General features: G+C 29.2%; 1 protein-coding gene across 3 annotated transcripts in view; it reads right to left on the bottom strand.

The window, feature by feature from the left end:
- The window catches only part of LOC129983791 (adenylate cyclase type 2-like), a 355856-nt gene that overhangs the window by 208060 nt on the left and 129349 nt on the right, over nt 1-18447 (bottom strand). The window contains exon 1 of one of the 3 annotated variants that reach the window (XM_056093419.1): nt 3572-3660. The exons of the other annotated variants lie outside the window; for them this stretch is intronic. Within the exon in view, the coding sequence (XP_055949394.1) occupies nt 3572-3616 (45 nt within the window). The 5' untranslated portion in view covers nt 3617-3660. Of the gene's footprint in view, nt 1-3571; nt 3661-18447 lie in introns of those variants that run through there. 3 annotated transcript variants of the gene reach the window in all.

Raw genomic sequence — 18447 nt, 5'->3', positions numbered from 1 at the left:
TCTAAATATTGTAATTCATTATGATATAAAAATACACGCAAAGAATAAGAGATGCCTATCCATTTTATGAAATAAAAGTAGACATTATATTTCTATTTTAATTTTGTATATATATATATTACTCAAAATATTGCTTGTTGGGGAGAAAAATAGATGGATTTAACTTCTTCAGATAATTATTTTCTTAAATGATAATAAGAGTTTTTTTCATCCTTAAAAATTAAATGAACCAGAAAATATTTAATTTATTTTTTCGATTTGTTATCCAAATTTTTTATATAAAAATTAATTTAAATAAAAATTATATGCGTTAATATGTTATTAATTTTAAAAAGATAAGCCCATTCATAGTTATCTCTTTCAGAAATTTATTTATTCCTTTTTTGCGAAACTGGAAAAATCAAATTTTGTTTACTGCGTTTCTCCCAACCGTGTTTTCCAGTGAACTTATGTTCCGGCTCTCGCACTTTCGAGAACGTCGAGATTTTTCATGGTTCAGTAGGTTTCCTTTTCACTGCAAAAGTTATTAATAGTGACGACAACTATATCTCGTTCTGATAAAAAAAGAGACATTTTATACCTATACGTTTTCATAGTCAATGTTAAAAAGCAACAAAATGCTTATCCATGACAATACTTGATTAATATAGCAACTCATATTGGCAAGAATAGAAATCTATAAGTTAATATGTTCTAATTTATTTAATATAAAACTTATAATAGTTATCAAAGAGACATTTCAAGTTGTTTTAATTTCTACAGTCTACTTTGAGGTAAACTGTAGAAATTAAAATAATTTAAAATGTCTCTTTGATACTCTTATGAGTTATATATTAAATAAATTAGAACATATTAACTTATACATTTGAAATATAAAACATATAGAACAGCGATCATATTCATATAAGAGACCAGAAATCGTCCTTTTTTTTTCTTTCGTTAACTCCATGCTTGTACGATAGAATTTCGTAATTAATTTTTTAACTTTCCTGTTGATAGATTATAACTTTGAAATTTTGCATACTTATGTGTTTTCGATGACAAAATACAGTTTTATAATTTTTGGAACTCATTAGTCATTTAATACATTTGAATTTTGATTTCATAATAGAGGTACCATCCGGTTTTTAAGTTAAAAGAAATTTTATATCGCTTATAATATTTAAATACCGAATTATAAATGAATAAAATTGGATTGATTACTATTAATAATATTTGGACTGACTACTCTTAATTATTCAATTGCTTAATTATTAATAATTCACAATGTCTATATATTTTTGGAAACATCTTGGAGGGTTAATTTTTTTTAGTGAGTGCTTCTATTTAACTTGTTTTTTGTATCCAAATATGGAAGTGTGTACTCGATCGATCAAAGCTTTTTAAATTTTATGCATTTGCATTTTCTAGATGACAAATACATGATTTTCATTTTTCAGAACTTAATTATCGATCCATCAAATAGTATAATTAAATTTTTAACCCATACTAATAAAGCCACTTTTTAATGGATTTTATAAAATGTTAATTCCAGAATGCCATAATATCTACAAAAATGTATCCTAAAATATTAAAAAGTAGAAAATAATTTAAATAAAAAAATTATTTTTACTTCTACTCATATTAAAGAAAGTGTTTTTTTTTTCGATAAAAACATTGTTATCAAATTTATTTCGGTTGAATTTGCATTTTAATTTATTTTTCTTTATCAAAAAGATTTATTTCTCTAAAAGTGTATCTTTTTTTAGGTACCTGTTCTTTTCCCCATACGATACTAAATGATACAAAAACACACATCTTTTTTCTGTCTAGTAAGAGCCCCTTCATTTATCCTCTAGTTTAACTGACACTATTTCATTTAATGACTCACCTTTTAAAAATAGACTCTTTATTGCAGAAGCCACCAGTGTTGATGGAATTTGAAATATTTGTCAATAAATATTGCTTTGAAACTTTTGACACTTACGTAAAATATAATTAAGATTAGCATTCTAGGTGAAAAAATTATAATTTCGAAACCTAACTTAGAATAAAAGAAAAATTATTTCTAAATCCCCAATTGTCCACGATTACTCAATAGGAAAAATAACAACAGTGTTCCCTTACAGAACAATGTTTTCAGTTTTTAAAATCCATAGCCCTTTAATTTAAAAGTCTAAATAAGAATTTTTTTAGCCGTTTTATGAGTATTACATCTACCACTTTTCAATAATTTTTATTTTAAAGAATGGATATGATAAACAGATCATATTTAAAATTCAGCATTCAGTATTATTAGATTTTGCAATGAGAATAATGATAAAATAAAACCACAGAACTACAAATAAACATTTTTCACAAATGTAAAAGTTATATTTGTAAAAACTTCTCTTATCTAAAAAGAAAGAATATTACTTCTTCTAAGACATTTTGCAAAGTTAGTCATCTTGAACTCAGTAGTTTCGATAAATTATGGCTCATTCTAATACTATATCTTTTACATTATTAAAAGTATAACTTTATTTATAAGTAAATTGATCCAGTTTGTTCAGCCCTTTCGGGGTACTTAAGCCAGTCAAAAAGACAATTAAATTTAAAATATATTTAAAGTTCTTAAAATTGATACTCATTACTTTGATTTCAATTTACTAAACTACCCTTAAAGCAAACGGATATTTCTCAAATAATGTAATATCACAGGAAATTTAATCTTTTATTCACAAGTATCAGAGATCATTCACAAATATCAAAGGTCATTCTAAGGTCATTTTAATCATATATTCAGGATTTAGAAGTGTATTGGAGATTTTCTTTAAGATAAGACATGACAGAAAGAAAATAAAGGATAGTACGTTTCAGTATTTAAAAAATTCTTTAGGTTTGAATTCTAATAGTTTGAATTATAATTCTTCTTTTCTTTGAATGAAAACCCATGGCAGTTATAAATAGAATTAAACATAGAAATTTCAAAAATCTTTTTGAATTTTTTTTTAACTGTAAAATTAGAAAATACTAAAATTTTATTTAAATTTGTAACAGAATCACATAAAAAATTTCACAAAATGTTTTGTTTTTATTGAATTCCTTTTATTTGAATTCCAAAAAAGAGAATCTGTTTAATATAATTTTTTTCAGTCTTTTAGTATATTAATTTTTATTAAAAAAATCACAAAGGAATCTAAAAATATTAGGTTCTGCAATTCAATATTAGCCTCAATCGTACAGAATTAAACTTTAATTTAAATAATCAACATTAAAATTAAATTTCGATAATATAAAGATAATGTTCTATCATGGGGTATTAACTAATGTATAAACTTTCGGAACATAAGCACATTCAAAAATGGGTAAAAAAAATTGATTGCAAAATTCATTTTTAACAAACGTGAAACGATTCGAGTTACAAGAAAATGAGTAGGGAAATTAAATTAACCAAAATCTATAAATAATTGTTGCAGATTATTATTCATCCCATTACGATTTAGCTTTCATAAATTCTTCATTCCGTTATTTATCTTTGATTTTGGGTTCAGAAAATGTTTAAGGTACTTAGTTAATCTAAAATGTTCGAAAATCTTAGAATGAAACCTACCCCTGTTCTGACGGGCAAGTATCGGAGTTTGAGACGCACAGGCATCTTGAATATCCCACGGTCTTTTTCTACACCAATCACCGGCCAAATACCCGTCCATACCAGCACGACTCAAACAACAACACGGAGATAATCAGATGTTATCTGAGCACCTGTTGATGGGTGACGCACTCTATCCGCTTGTCGAGAATTCTTCGAAATTATCTGAAGAAAACGGAGCACAACCGATCTTAACGCTGCTTTCCCACTTTTTAGGATCAAAAATGATAATGTGAAACTCAAGATAAAATTATTTTCGTAATAATTTTAGACAATGTTCTTCCGAGTATCTCGTTCTATATTCAGTTTTTTAAAAAGGTTTTTCAATTTTATTTTGAAATCTGAAAATAAATCAGATCTACTTTTATTGTTTGAAATATTCATAATTTTTGCTGGTGTCTTCGAAATATAACTTAAATAATTGGTACAAATTGTATCTAAACGCATATAATTTAAAGTAAATGTTGTTTTTTTTTTCGTGTGATATTTTAAGCCAAGTTTTTGCGCAGTAGCTTCTGAGGGCAGAAGTCTGACTTCTAGCTCATATGAAGAAGAAACACGCACACACACGCTTGCACAACCCCTTTTCACAGAGGAACTCACTTACGCACCTCACAGATAGAACACAGGTAAGCGAACAACCCTGCTCGAACCCGGGACGCCTAGATCACGGGGATGACGCTATACCCCTAGGCCAGGATGCCGGCAATGTAATTTATTCATGATGTTTAGTAAAATTTCTTGCTTGAAGAATGTTTTAATCAATCAATGTTGAAATGTTAAATGTTGTAGTCGAGCACATGAAATCTTATAATACATATTTAAATTAATAGCGCAAAGATTGAAACGGAAAATCTTATCCGTGAGCTTGAAGTGTTGATGTTAAAAAAAAGTTTTGAAAATTCATACAATGTGTACCTTAAATTTTTGCTAGAAAGAACTTCTAGAATGATAAAAAAATGAATTATACTTTCCAGCCACTCACTAAATCCAAAGCCACTATTCTCAATAAATCCAAAGTCAAAATTAGTTTACATGCATTAGATAGCATTCATTTAATGTTTTATTTTTGCAAAATTTGCATGGAAAACTTCAACAAAGTACAATAATTTCTGTATCTACTTATCGTAAAAGTGAATGTCCTTGTATCTTTGTGTGGGTCAGTTAGTTGGTGGTCTACGGGTCAGATTTTTTGATCTTCATCTACTAAATTTAGCACAAATATACTATGAAATGTGTTCTGAAAATTGCAACTCAACATTTTAATTAATTAAAAATCAAGCAAAATTCTGACGTTATTGGTCCATAATTCTGAAAAATACTAGCATATTAAAGTATTTTTGGAATATCTCAAAATTCAAAGAACTATCTTTTGAATGATAACATTTAAATTTTCTTGCAGCTTTCTTCAACATTTTAAGTATTCAATATGCAAAGTATTCAAGGTTTAATATGGAATATTCCAATTTTGCAAGTATTATTTTCATATCCAAGTTTTTTATCTGAAGTTTTGAATCTTGTGTTTTTATTTCCATCTAAAATACTTAATTTAAAATCATTACTATACTGATATTTCAATTGGGTGAAATCATAATATTGATATTATATTTAATATAGTTTAATACTTTATTTCTAATTTAATAATTTTGTTGAGTCAGACTTTCTAGAATTTAAGAATAATATAAGCAAGCCTGTCGGATTATTTTCACCAAATTAAGTGAACTACATAATAATAACAAGAATACATTTGTGCATTAAATCCTTTTAAAATTTTAATATTTTGTCATTACTATTTATTATTAAGGTTTTTATATAATATTTTTCATAAATATAATTCTTAATTTTTTTGTATTTCTAATATAAAATGATGAATCGGATTTCTGTGTTAATGTTTATATAATGTGAAGGAAAGGGAAACTCGGGCATCACTTTTAATATGCCTTCAAATTTTTATTTTTCTTACTTGAACACCACTGTAAGATATGGCTGTGTGTCAAGGGCCCTGATGCGCTTCCACGTATTGCAGTGGGTGGAAAATTGTAATGATATTTTAATTCTAATTTCAATTTAATTAATTTCCAAGATTTTATCTTAATTTAGCCCACAGTAACTTCATTCTAAAATATTCTCTTATTTCGTGATCCAATTCCACTTTCTCTACTTAATTAATTCAAGAGAAGCTTTATAAAATTGCTCAATCGACTAAACGCCGACACATTCTCACGTTCCGCGTGAATGGATAGAAAAATGTCCAGTAAGCACATTCTTTTTAAAAGATCCCTGTGTTTCCCTTACTTGTGATTGACATGCGTCAGAAATCCATATCAGAGTCTTAATAATATATTATAACTGTAAAAAAATATTTTCCCTATCCATATCTCATGTCATATAAGATGAGGAGTAATTTATTTCGCGCTTCTTCCCCACTTATCCTTTTGTGCCGCGCTGTGGCGGACGTGCCTTGTCCGCGTCTCTGCTTGTAAATAACTATGCTTTTCCGGAATGGATATTAAAATTAACTTAAAAATAAAAAGTCTCTTCGCTGCTTGTCACACCTACATTCTGTTTCACATAAAATAATGCTTACATATATATATATTCAAAATAGCAGCTTCAGTGAGCTTCACAAGCCTGGATTATTTAATTTGGCAGTTAACATTCCGAGTCTTCTTCTTATTTATATTGATAATGATTTGATTTAAAAAACGATATATTACTGCAATAAAATTTTCCTGTAAATTGAATAAATATTAAGAGGAAAGAATTTCCTTGAAAAAAAAACAACCTAAATCGCAGTTAAAGACTCGTAACATCAGAGTGCAAAAATCCTAAACTAATTCAGTATCTCACAGAAAATATAAGTACTTCAAATTCAGTATCACACAGAAAATATAAGTACTGACACAGAAGAAGCAAAAAACAAATTGGCGGAAAATAGAGCAGTTGAATGAAATTTCCCTGACAAAATAAACGCGGGTAAACAATTCTTTAAATTAAATAAACTCCAATCGAAGTCTTTATTTTCTTCTTTCTGCCATACATAACGTAAAACGCACTCTTGGTGAATATGGCTCAAATGCTCGAGCTAATATTCTGCCGTACGTAAATAAAAGGAATTCCAAGGCGGTGCATCGAAAGGCACAAAGAAATTTTCAAATCTTTCACAGCTGCGGCATCTTACATTTCTCACATTTATCCCATTTCCGGAACAAAAATCAGAGAATTGTTTTAGTTTTCATTCTGTTCACTGTAAATTGCATTTCTGAAGGGATAAGAGAATCGAATTTGGCGTTCTAACAAAAATCATTCGATTCCTATAAATCTCCGAGCATGTATTTTTTTCTGTTTCTTTCTTTGGGAGTTTGCTTAGAGGTAGTAAAGATGAAGAAGACAAACTATTATTATTAGATTCTCCCAGTGTTTGGAGTCAGAAATAATTTTCTTAAGCAAAGAACAACAATTTTTATTTGTTAAATCCATCACTGACTTCTCTTCAACAGCGATATGTATTTAGTATACATATATACCACATTGAAAAGTTTAACAAAATTATGCAGCGAAAAACTTTATTTTATATTTTCAGAATGATTCCTTTAATTTATCTTACAAGTTTATTTGAAAACAGTTAATGTTAAAATATAATCTCCTAATTGCTCATTTTTTCCATTTTGTGCACAGAACACTACTTATTTACAGAAAATCAAAATATTGAGTTTTCTAAAGTTTTCAGAAAAAAGGCAAAGTTTTCAAAATTTTGATAAATAAATCAATGGTAAACTCAGTCAGTCAGGGACTAACAACGTATCAACAAATAATATATAATCATGAAATACAACGACTTTTAATTTGAAAGTGTGTCTGAATTTTCCGTTTAGAACTTATATTTCCATAACAAAAGTTTTCCGTAACAATGTTTACTTAAAGTTGTCATTTTAAAAAGTTTTAGTTTTGATACAAGTAATAATTTACACAGTGTACTGTAACATTCCCGTTTCCCAGTACTGAGAAGACATTTACAGCCAGCTGTGTCGGCGCTGTTAAATACTAAACTGGCTGCTCTTAGGGTGCATACGTATATACTAGCCGAAGATTTCGCGAACCGTTTGGTTGCCTGTCTAAATTCCTCTTATATTTCTCATTACGTCCTTTGACTGTAAACCTAAATGTACCACCTCTTTTTGATAAATGTTTTCCTTAATTATTCAAAAGACAGCTCTGGTATCAGCCAAAACACAATGGGATGTCCATCTTACCATAAACATGAGTTTGGAAAAATGTACACTTGGGGAACACTCTGAATATGTAATCAGCAAGAGCCGGCCTTAGGAAAAACAGGGTCCAGTTGGAAACAATATTAGCTAGTTCCAATTTCTAAACAATTTACACCATAGGAGTTTTCTTCCATAATTTCAAATCTGAAATGATTTTTAAAAAAACGACATGGACTTAAAAAATAAAAATAAGGAGACTAAGCCTATATTTTTAAAAATAATTTTTAGTACACTGCGCTTTTACAACTCATAGTTTTAACTTTCCCAACAAATGTTGAAAAATAAATCGAAAGAGGAAAAATGAGCGTAAAGATGAATCTAATCAGAAATCAAAATCAGATCATAAAAATACATTATAATCATTAATTTCGCCCAGATTTGGCATGCACATTTTTTAAATGGTAAATGACTCTGCGTTTAGAAATGAAAATTAAATCCTAAGTTTTGATTCCCTTTTGATAACGTATATGATCGTAAATCTGCCATCTGATCCATTGTAGGAACATCCCTGCTTGTGGATCGGGAGCTTCCGGCTAATTATCGGTAAAATGAACAGAGATCAAAGAACCTCGGAAAACCACAGGAAAGGGAAAAGAGTGCTAAAGGGGTCTGTCTCAAGATGCGCACGGGCCTTCAGAATCCATTTTCTCTGACAGAAATATCTACATCTTAACCAGAAATATTTTTTTGCATTAATATACTCCAATTAAACTAATAGTTTTATTACAATTTTCTTACTTTTTTTTTTTTTTGCTTTTATAAAATTGCATTTTATACAACAAAAGGCATTATCGCAATATAATCAGCACTTAAAAATTTCACTAAAATATGAAATATGCATGTTATGACTAAATTTGTTTCTTATTCAATTTATTCTTAAAAGACAGACTTTTTAAATAATTTTTCTATGTATCATTACTTTACCACAATGCGATTTAATCCTCCAATCAACAAATTATTTAAATTTCATACAATTCAGCTTTGAGTATCTATTTAAAAGCTAGTCTTTGAGAGCGGATTTTTTTTTTATCTAGGGAATAAAAAAATAAAGTAATGAATATTTATTATTAACTAAATGAATTGATAATAGATAACTGCTTTATCTTAGTTATACTTACAGGAAATCTGAAAATGTTTCCAAATAACTTTTTGCTCAAACGCTTCAAGTTAAAATATTCATTGGAACCTGTCAGAAATAGAACCAAAAAATAATATTTTCCTCCAAAGACGTCAGCAACGAAAACAGAGCAGTGGAAAACATCATGCTGTAACAACATAATAAGCTTCTTTCCAATCACAGAAATGCGATTCCAATCACAGAAATGCGAATAAGAAGCCGTGCTGGCAGCACATGGCCGGCACGACAAAACCCTACTGTTCGGCATGCAACCACATTACGCTAATGCAGACTGAGGGTTCTTTCATCTGCAATTCTGCTTTTTCTTTCCTGCTCGTACCGAATTAAGTGAAGCAGACGCACCCCCCCCAAACGAGATGTGATGGAAGGCGACGTCCATCCCTGACGTAACCTTGGATACCGATTCCGTGTCGCAGGAAACAAGGAAAAATAATAAGAGGGGAAAGAAACAAGAAATGGAAGTGGACACTATTTATGTGCAGCCTCCCCCCCCCTCCCATTCCCTGTGCATCTTTTGCCCCTGGATTGAGTTATAGGGTTTGACAGACAGACGCGAATGGGCTATGCCGATCAGTGATTCAATGGTGACAGGTGGCTGTGGAGAAGAGTGTAACTTATTTGGAACGTGTTCTTTTCTTTGTCTGTGACAGACGCAGAGCTTTTTAGTGAGCTCTGATTTTTAGATTTTGTTGAATGATATCCATGTGTCTGCTTGTTGTTCGTGATTATCGTGCTGCTATATGTTAAAACGCTATATATATATATATATATATATATATATATGTAATGATATTTTAAACTCTCAATTTCAATTTAATTAATTTCCAAGATTTTATCTTAATTTAGCTCATAGTAACTTCATTCTAAAAATATTCTCTTATTTAGTGATCCAATTCCACTTTCTCTACTTAATTAATTCAAGAGAAGCTTCATAAAATTGCTTAGTCAGCTAAACGCCGATATTTTCACACGCTCGGCGTGAAGGGGTAAAAATGTCCAGTAAGCACATTCTTTCTTAAAAGATCCCTGTGTTTCCCTTACATGTGATTGACATACATCAGAAATCCCTATGAGAATCTTATTAATATATTGGCACTGTGGAGAAATATTTTCCCTATCAAAATCTAAGGTTATATAAGGCGAGGGATAATTTATTTCGACCCTTTTTCCCCACTTCGGCTTTTGTACTGCTTTGTGGCGGACGTCTTGTCCGCGTCTCTGCTTGTAAATAATTATGCTTTCTGGATGGATTAAAAAGAATTTAAAAATGTAAAAAGTCTCACTGCTGGTCCAAACTGCATTCTACTTCACAACAAATAATATTATATATTAAAAAGTCGACAGGATTCGAAAAGTATTATATATTTAAAAAGTCGACAAGGATAGTTGCCTGTGAAAAATTGTCAAATGAACTGAAAGAATTAAAATTAAATCCGCGTGAAAGGAAAATGAATCGTGCAATAGCTCTTCGTTCCGGCCAGCCATCTGCTGTGTCTCCGTGGCCGTGGTTCGAAATGACCAGCCGTCTTGCAGTCTCCCGTGGCATAGCTTCGCTGCGTCTTTCCATACCAACCGATGCAATATCCCCTCATGTGCCGTGCTTTCCGTAATTGGTGACCTCATCCGACTTTATTGTTCAATAGATATCCTTGTGTTTGTGCTCCATATCGTCATGTGCGTGCTCCTTATATCTTCAAGGATTTGGGTCTCCTTGTCATCATAAAAAAATTTCTGGCTCCTTACCTGTGCTGAATAATCCCGATCTCAACATACTTTCTTTATTATATCATCATCACAATAATAATCGCTTACTTTACTCGTCAGTGGTCTCCAGTGCTAAAGTGAATCAACCAGATTTTCAAAATATCACTTGTGATTTACGTCATCCCCAAAATAATAGTCACCTGCCGTAGTCTCCAGTTCCAGTGCTCAAAATTGCATTTTGTTATTAATTAAAAAAGTGATTATTCTTCAAAAAGTGATCAGTGTTTAAAGAAAAAAAATCATCCATCAACTGACTCAACGAATGAAATTCAAAATTATATTCTGTACTTTTGATCTGATTTTAAATTGCATTTTCTATTATAATACAATTGCAAATAATCTTTTTATATTATGATTCAAAATATCATGAGTTTTAATTTTAATTTTTTTTTTAAATTTCTTCATATTTATTATTTAAAATTTATTCATAATATTATAATTTGTTGAATTTGAAATTTATGTGCATGCTATTAATAACTAAGAAAAAATGATTTCCCCAATTTAATTTAATTTATCTACCTCAAAGGTTTTAAAAAATTATGCATACGAACCTTGTGAACGAAAAAAGTAACATACCAAGATTCTTATATACTTAATAATTAATGGCACATGATAATTAGACAAATGCAGTGAATACCTCAGGGGAAATATTTGCACCTCTGACAGTTATTGAGCTGCCGTCTGTTATCACTGTGTCCAAATACTTATTGTTTTTTCAAAATACAAATATTTTTTATATTACATTTTTTTTTTTTAATTTCTCAAATACTATAAGAGTATTTTGAGTCTTGCGTTTGTTACATTCATTCACAAGTATTTTATTTGAAATCTTTGAATTTTGCAATTATTATTTGAAATACATGAATCTTACATTGATTTGCATTTCCAAGTTTTATATGAAACCATTCAATTTTACAAGTATTACTTTCATTTTCAAGAATTTCATTACATATTTTTGAATCTTATATTTATGGTTTCAGGTTCAAGTGTTTAACATGAAATATTTCAATTTTGCAAGTATTATTTTCAGATCCAAGTTTATCTGAAGTTTTGAATCTTGTGTTTTTATTTACTGTTAAAATGCTTAACTTAAAATCATAACTATACTGATATTTCAATTGGGTGAAATCATAACAAGATTGAAATTATATTTAATACTTTATTTCTAAATTAATAATTTTGTTGAGTCAGACTTTCTAAAATTTAAGAATAATATAAGCAAGACTGTCATATTATTTTCCTCAAATTAAGTGAAATGCAGAATAATAACAAGAATACATTTGTACACTATAACATTTAATTTTAATATTTTGTTATTACTGATGATTATTAAGATTTTTATATACTATTTTCACAAATATAATTCTTTTTATACTTATAATGTAAAATGATGAATGGGATTTCTGAATTAATATTTATATAATGTGAAGGTAAGGGAAACTTTGGTATCAGTTATAATATGCTTTTAAATTTTAATTTTTCTTACTTGACCACCACTGTAAGATAAGGCTGTGTGTCAAGGGCCCGACATACTTTCACGTCATGCAGTGGGGGGAAAATGTAATGATATTTTAAACTCTTAATTTCAATTTAATTAATTTCCAAGATTTTATCTTAATTTAGCTCATAGTAACTTCATTCTAAAAATATTCTCTTATTTCGTGATCCAATTCCACTTTCTCTACTTAATTAATTCAAGAGAAGCTTCATAAAATTGCTTAGTCAGCTAAACGCCGATATTTTCACACGCTCGGCGTGAAGGGGTAAAAATGTCCAGTAAGCACATTCTTTCTTAAAAGATCCCTGTGTTTCCCTTACATGTGATTGACATACATCAGAAATCCCTATGAGAATCTTATTAATATATTGGCACTGTGGAGAAATATTTTCCCTATCAAAATCTAAGGTTATATAAGGCGAGGGATAATTTATTTCGACCCTTTTTCCCCACTTCGGCTTTTGTACTGCTTTGTGGCGGACGTCTTGTCCGCGTCTCTGCTTGTAAATAATTATGCTTTCCGGATGGATTAAAAAGAATTTAAAAATGTAAAAAGTCTCACTGCTGGTCCAAACTGCATTCTACTTCACAACAAATAATATTATATATATATATATATATATATATATATATATATATATATATATATATATATATATATATATATATATATATATATATATATATATATATATCTTAATATATATAAATTACGTGTCACGTTGTTTGTCCGCGATGGACTCCTAAACTACTTAACCGATTTTAATCAAATTTGCACACCGTGTGCAGTTTGATCTAACTTAAAAGATAGGATAGCCCTTTTTTTGAATTTTTAATTAGAATTTTAATTATTAATTAAAAACTAATTTTACCGCCAAAAAAATCTTTTCATTTTTCCCATCGCCAAATGAGTACGGCTTCAAATTTTTCCCAACAGTCATGAGGCTAGGCTTAAGATTTTTCGGCTGATTATTTGAAACGATTCTATTTATTTTCTTAATGTTTGATGTATTTAAAATTAAACATTGTTAATGAATCGATCTTTCAGATTCATTCGGAAGTACTTTCGAATTAAAATAAAACAAAATAAAGGAAATTAAAAATTTCTAATCTGCATAGCGTTACCCAAACTGCAGTAGAAAATTCGCGCATTTGCTTTAGCATAATTGGCGTTGAAAATTCACGCATGCGCATTGTTTTCTTATTGTTGACAAATATTTTCAATGGATGCGGATTTGGTTTTGATGGTTTAATATGTTTCCGACAGATTATTTCAAACGATTCTGTTATTTTTTTAGTGTTTGATGCATTTGAAACTAAACATTGTTAATTAAACGATCTGTTTATGATGAATCTGAGAAAATTTTGTTGAAAACTTCTTGAGATATTATATAAATTAAGAAAAATATTCTTTAGTGGGCATAAGGTTTAAATACTCAGCGACTCTGTTTTCAGTACTCATATTTAAAAAAAAAATGCTTTGTTTCAGTAAAAAAAATATTATTATATTTATTGCAGTTTAATCATTTCCACTTTAATTTAAAGCATAAATTCTACGGGAGCTAACAGAAAATTAGAGAGATAAATATTACGTTATGGCTGAAGGCCTTTATAATAATATGAGTGAATTATATGACTATTAAAATTTGAAGTTTTAAAATATTTTAATGAAGAAGCAATTAAAATGGAAGCTCCATAAAATATTTAATTATTAAAATTTTAACTTGCATTATGATTGGCGAACCAGCTGGTCGCCAAAGGCGGCTAGTATATATATATATAACGTAATTATTAATTATTAATTATTAATTTTGATACTTTTTTCCTATTAACTTGGTTTTTATTACTAATTGTCTAAATTCATCTGTGTTTTAGTAGTAGCTGCATTTGCCGTCTTTAAATAAAATGGGGCTTTTTCTGTTCTTTTTTCAGTTTTTAGTTTGAATCAGAAATATTTTTTTAGTTTCGATTCAGAAATAATTTTAATTTTAGATTGTTTCAATAATAGGTTTTAATTACATAATGCTTATATTTTTGGTTATATATATATATATATATATATATATATATATATATATATATATATATATATATATATATATATATATATATATATATATATAGAGAGAGAGAGAGAGAGAGAGAGAGAGAAAATTCGGAAATGAAGTTATTTTGACAAAGAATATTGATCAAAACTATAAGGATCTTCGAAGAAAAGCAAAAAATAATTTTTTGTCAGTGGACAAATATGGAACAATAGAGTTATTTTATATTATCATTTCTAAATTAACATTCTGTATTACTGTTAATTTACAAAACCGCATGAATCTCCTTGACTTGAAGATACTTCCTAATAGGATTTTATTCAACAATTTTAAACAATTCTTGTAATAGAAAGAAACAATATTTTCACATTCTATCATTTCTCAACATACGCTTGCGCACTCTACTTGAATGAATTGAAAATTCTATTTCAAGTCATTTCACGTAAAAGTTGTTATTACTCAAAGTTTTTAATAATATCATTGAACTGTTTATTTAAAAATAAACTCCCTTTCTTTTATGATCAATATATGATTTATTTTATACGTTGTATTCTATTCTTATTAAATCATTAAATTAAAATCCAAGGGCCTATGTTTCAAAACAAACAAAAAAAAAAAACCCTAAGATTTTTTTTTGGTGTATAGTTCTGCAATAGTTGCTATTAAAGCGTCCCCCCTTGTAAATGGGATTACTGCCACTTCATTCAGTTCCGATTTTTCGATAAAAAATACTGGAAATTGGTCATAATGGAAATTAATTAAGAAAGCTGAGTTTCAAATGGTGAGCACCCATATTCTCTATCTGATACTTCCTCAGATATAGCCACATATTCATATTTGCTTCAATATAACATCAGCTGAAGGCAAAAAACTTGACAAATATTCAAAGATTCAGTTGGGGATATCAAATCCCCTCCTCAGTATATGAAACTTTAGTTAATAGCATTAAATTGTGAGTAAAGATTTACATATAAAAGTGCTTTTGGCGAAATTGCAAAACCCTTCCATCCTAACAAGTTTTGACTTGAGCTTCGAGAATACATCTTTTAGTCAAAATTTAAGGCTCGCTCTCAAATAGTAGTAATAAAAGAATTCTGCAACTTTTCCTAGCCACTTATAAAAACAACTTCTTATTTTAAATTCTTTCTCTGCATATATTTGTTGTTCTAAATTATATCTTTTATATAGAGTATATATTTTCTTTAATTTCTAACGTTATCTTCATCATATGTACCCAATAATTTCACTCGTCTTTCCTAGACAATATCTCCAACAAGTGCCAGAGTTTCGCATCTTTATACACCGTAGATCATCGCATTTTTTTTCTGGAACGTAAAAAGGTATGTCTATATTGCCTTTTCCAGTTTTAATATAATAAGCCTTTTTTTAAAAATTTCTTTATATACTATTTCCATTTAGCATCTTATTTTGATTTGCATTCATCTTAGTCTAATGCAATGCTTCTAGTAAATACAGAAACATTATTAGGGATATTAAAACGCAACTACCGAAGAAATTGTTATACACATGTGAAAGGCAAATAATAAAAAAGAGAAAATGTATTTTCTCTTTCCTGAAGTTAGAAAGATGATAAAACAAATAAATAGTATTTCTATTTATTTTGAATACCGACACGTTCTTTGCATCAGATATTTATGCATCAGATAAGTGTCTATACTATCAGATAAGTGTCTGTACTACAGAACTTTTGTCTATACTACAGAATTTCTGTGTCAGTGTCTATACTATCGGATAAGTGTCTATATTATCAGATAAGTGTCTATATTATCAGATAAGTGTCTGTACTACAGAATTTTTGTATCAAATGCAGAATTTTTTTAATTCATTTAGCTCTCCTGTTATGTAATTATCGTATATTCGAACAACTGGAAAGATTTTTTCTGAAAAGATTTATCTCAAAATTTGCTAGAAATCTACATATTTGGTATAAAGACCATATACAAAATTTCAAACATTTTTGAGCTGCCATTGTTATAGACAAAATACCAAAAATGTGTTGGTCGAATTTGGAGAGGTCTAAGTCGTGGATACTTTTAAAAATCTCGAGTTCCAATTTTTTTATGATTACAATACCTTCACTATACTTCATATAGAAAAAAGTTAAAATAAAAAGCTCTTGAACAGATGATATTATGTTTACATGACATACAGAAATGCGTTTTGTCTGAGCGGGATGCTGAGAGATAACTTCCAACAATATCGAGGATTGGAATAGAAGATTGAGCTGTATGCTGTTTGCAAAAACAAGGCAGCACCTAAAGATGAATTCAGTCGGAAGAAGGATTTGATGTATCGGATAGATGTCTATCCATTTTCATCTGCAAGAAGAGCGTTTAAATCTTTTGTTTATCATGACATCGTTTAGAAGACAGTGTCGTCATAAGTTTGAAGTTACAGAAAAAAATAGAGAGTTTAAAGGTCATTGAAAAATTCAAAACTAATATCCGTAAGTTGAATAGAATTCATTTCCAATGAATAAAATAGGACACGTTTTATTAAGACTTTTTTTCTTTAGAGATAATACGATTCTCGTGAATCGAAGATCTCTAATAGCAGAATTCATGTGATACATTTTACTGAATTATGTAACTTGAGGTGCCATTTGTTGAAAAAATATAAAAATTCACATCTTAAAAATTATTTGTTTCATATATAAATATATGATAATCGTAAGTAATTGTTATTAATCTTGCTCTATTAAGAGTCACATAAAAAGTAAAATAAGGAATATACAGTTTGGTTGCATTAACGTCCCATTTTAATGAAACATTAGGGTTATTTTGGGACGGACCTCGAAATTTTAAAACGCTGTCAGACGACAAGAGGGAAACCATCCACTCCAGGTTTCCCTGCCCTATCGCCGAAGGGGGACAGTGGTCCGACGGATTTGGCAAGCACCAGACTCACTTACACGCTAGCTCTTCGGTGGAATCGGGTTTCGAACCTGAAATCCTCGTGCCCAAAGCCAAGACCTTACCACCAGGCCAGTGTTGCCCCTAATGGGTATATAAGAAATGCTTAAAAATAGTAATTGTGTGATTTATTAAGAGATTATATTTCAGGCATAAATTCCAATGTCCGAAAAATAGTATCAGGCATGGGAATTTAAACTATTAAGAGCATTATTAAACATTTTTAAAAATCGAATGTTTTAATTCCCAATTTTGTTATCTCTGAATATTATAAAGAAAGGGGCATGAAGTTCTCGCCTTCTTTCCAATCCCTATGAGATCTTCTTCCAGGGTAAAACAGATTATAAAGCAAATAAATCCACGGAATTTCTATGATTTGTTCCTGAGGAATGGAATCGGGATAGATCGGATCGAAGGGGAAAAAATCAATCATCGCGGAGGGAGAAAGGAAGTTTTCCCTTTTCATTGCGAAACTCTTTCTTAAAGCTGGGAAAAGAAGATCTACCTTTTTTTTTCCAGTTCATCTATCTTTCCCAAACTTCCGTTTATGTCTGCTTTTTTTTTTTTTTTTTTTTTTTTTTTTTACAAAACCTTGAATAAATGTAAGAAATTCTGAGAAAAAAATTTCTGTACCAAGATATTTACAGAATTTCTTACATACAGAGTACTAATGTTTGAAAATAATATGACGATTCCTTAAAAAAGATGTCAATAAAAACTTAACTATTTCAAATACATCAGTATTTAATATTTTTACTAACCATTTCAAATTAACAGTGTATAAGTAAAGTGTAATTTATATAATGAGGTAATTTTCATGATACTGACCGCCATGATAGATTGGTTGCTCAGATTTTTGACTCCTTAAGGCAATGAAACAATTAATATGGAACTCATTTTTCTTAAAATATTCAGCTTGTTATTTGATACAATTGAAAGACATGGATTTAATTGAATTAGTCTATTACTGGGGTGCAAAATAAAAAAAATGAGTGTACAAAGAATAATAGTTGAAATAAAAATTCCAATTCTGAAGTAATAGCCAAAGAACACAATTTTTAATTTTAATTTCAACACTAGCAAAAGGACGCGATTGAGTTTTTTGATGGATGAATTCGAATTTAATCATAACATTGTTTCAGATTGAATCCAAAATAAGTTTTAAAATAATTATAAATAACAAAATGA

The sequence above is a fragment of the Argiope bruennichi genome, chromosome 9 (genome assembly GCF_947563725.1).
Source record: "Argiope bruennichi chromosome 9, qqArgBrue1.1, whole genome shotgun sequence".
In the NCBI taxonomy this organism is placed as follows: domain Eukaryota; kingdom Metazoa; phylum Arthropoda; class Arachnida; order Araneae; family Araneidae; genus Argiope; species Argiope bruennichi.
Note: the sequence above shows the minus strand (reverse complement) of the source record. Positions and strands in the feature narration are given on the sequence as shown.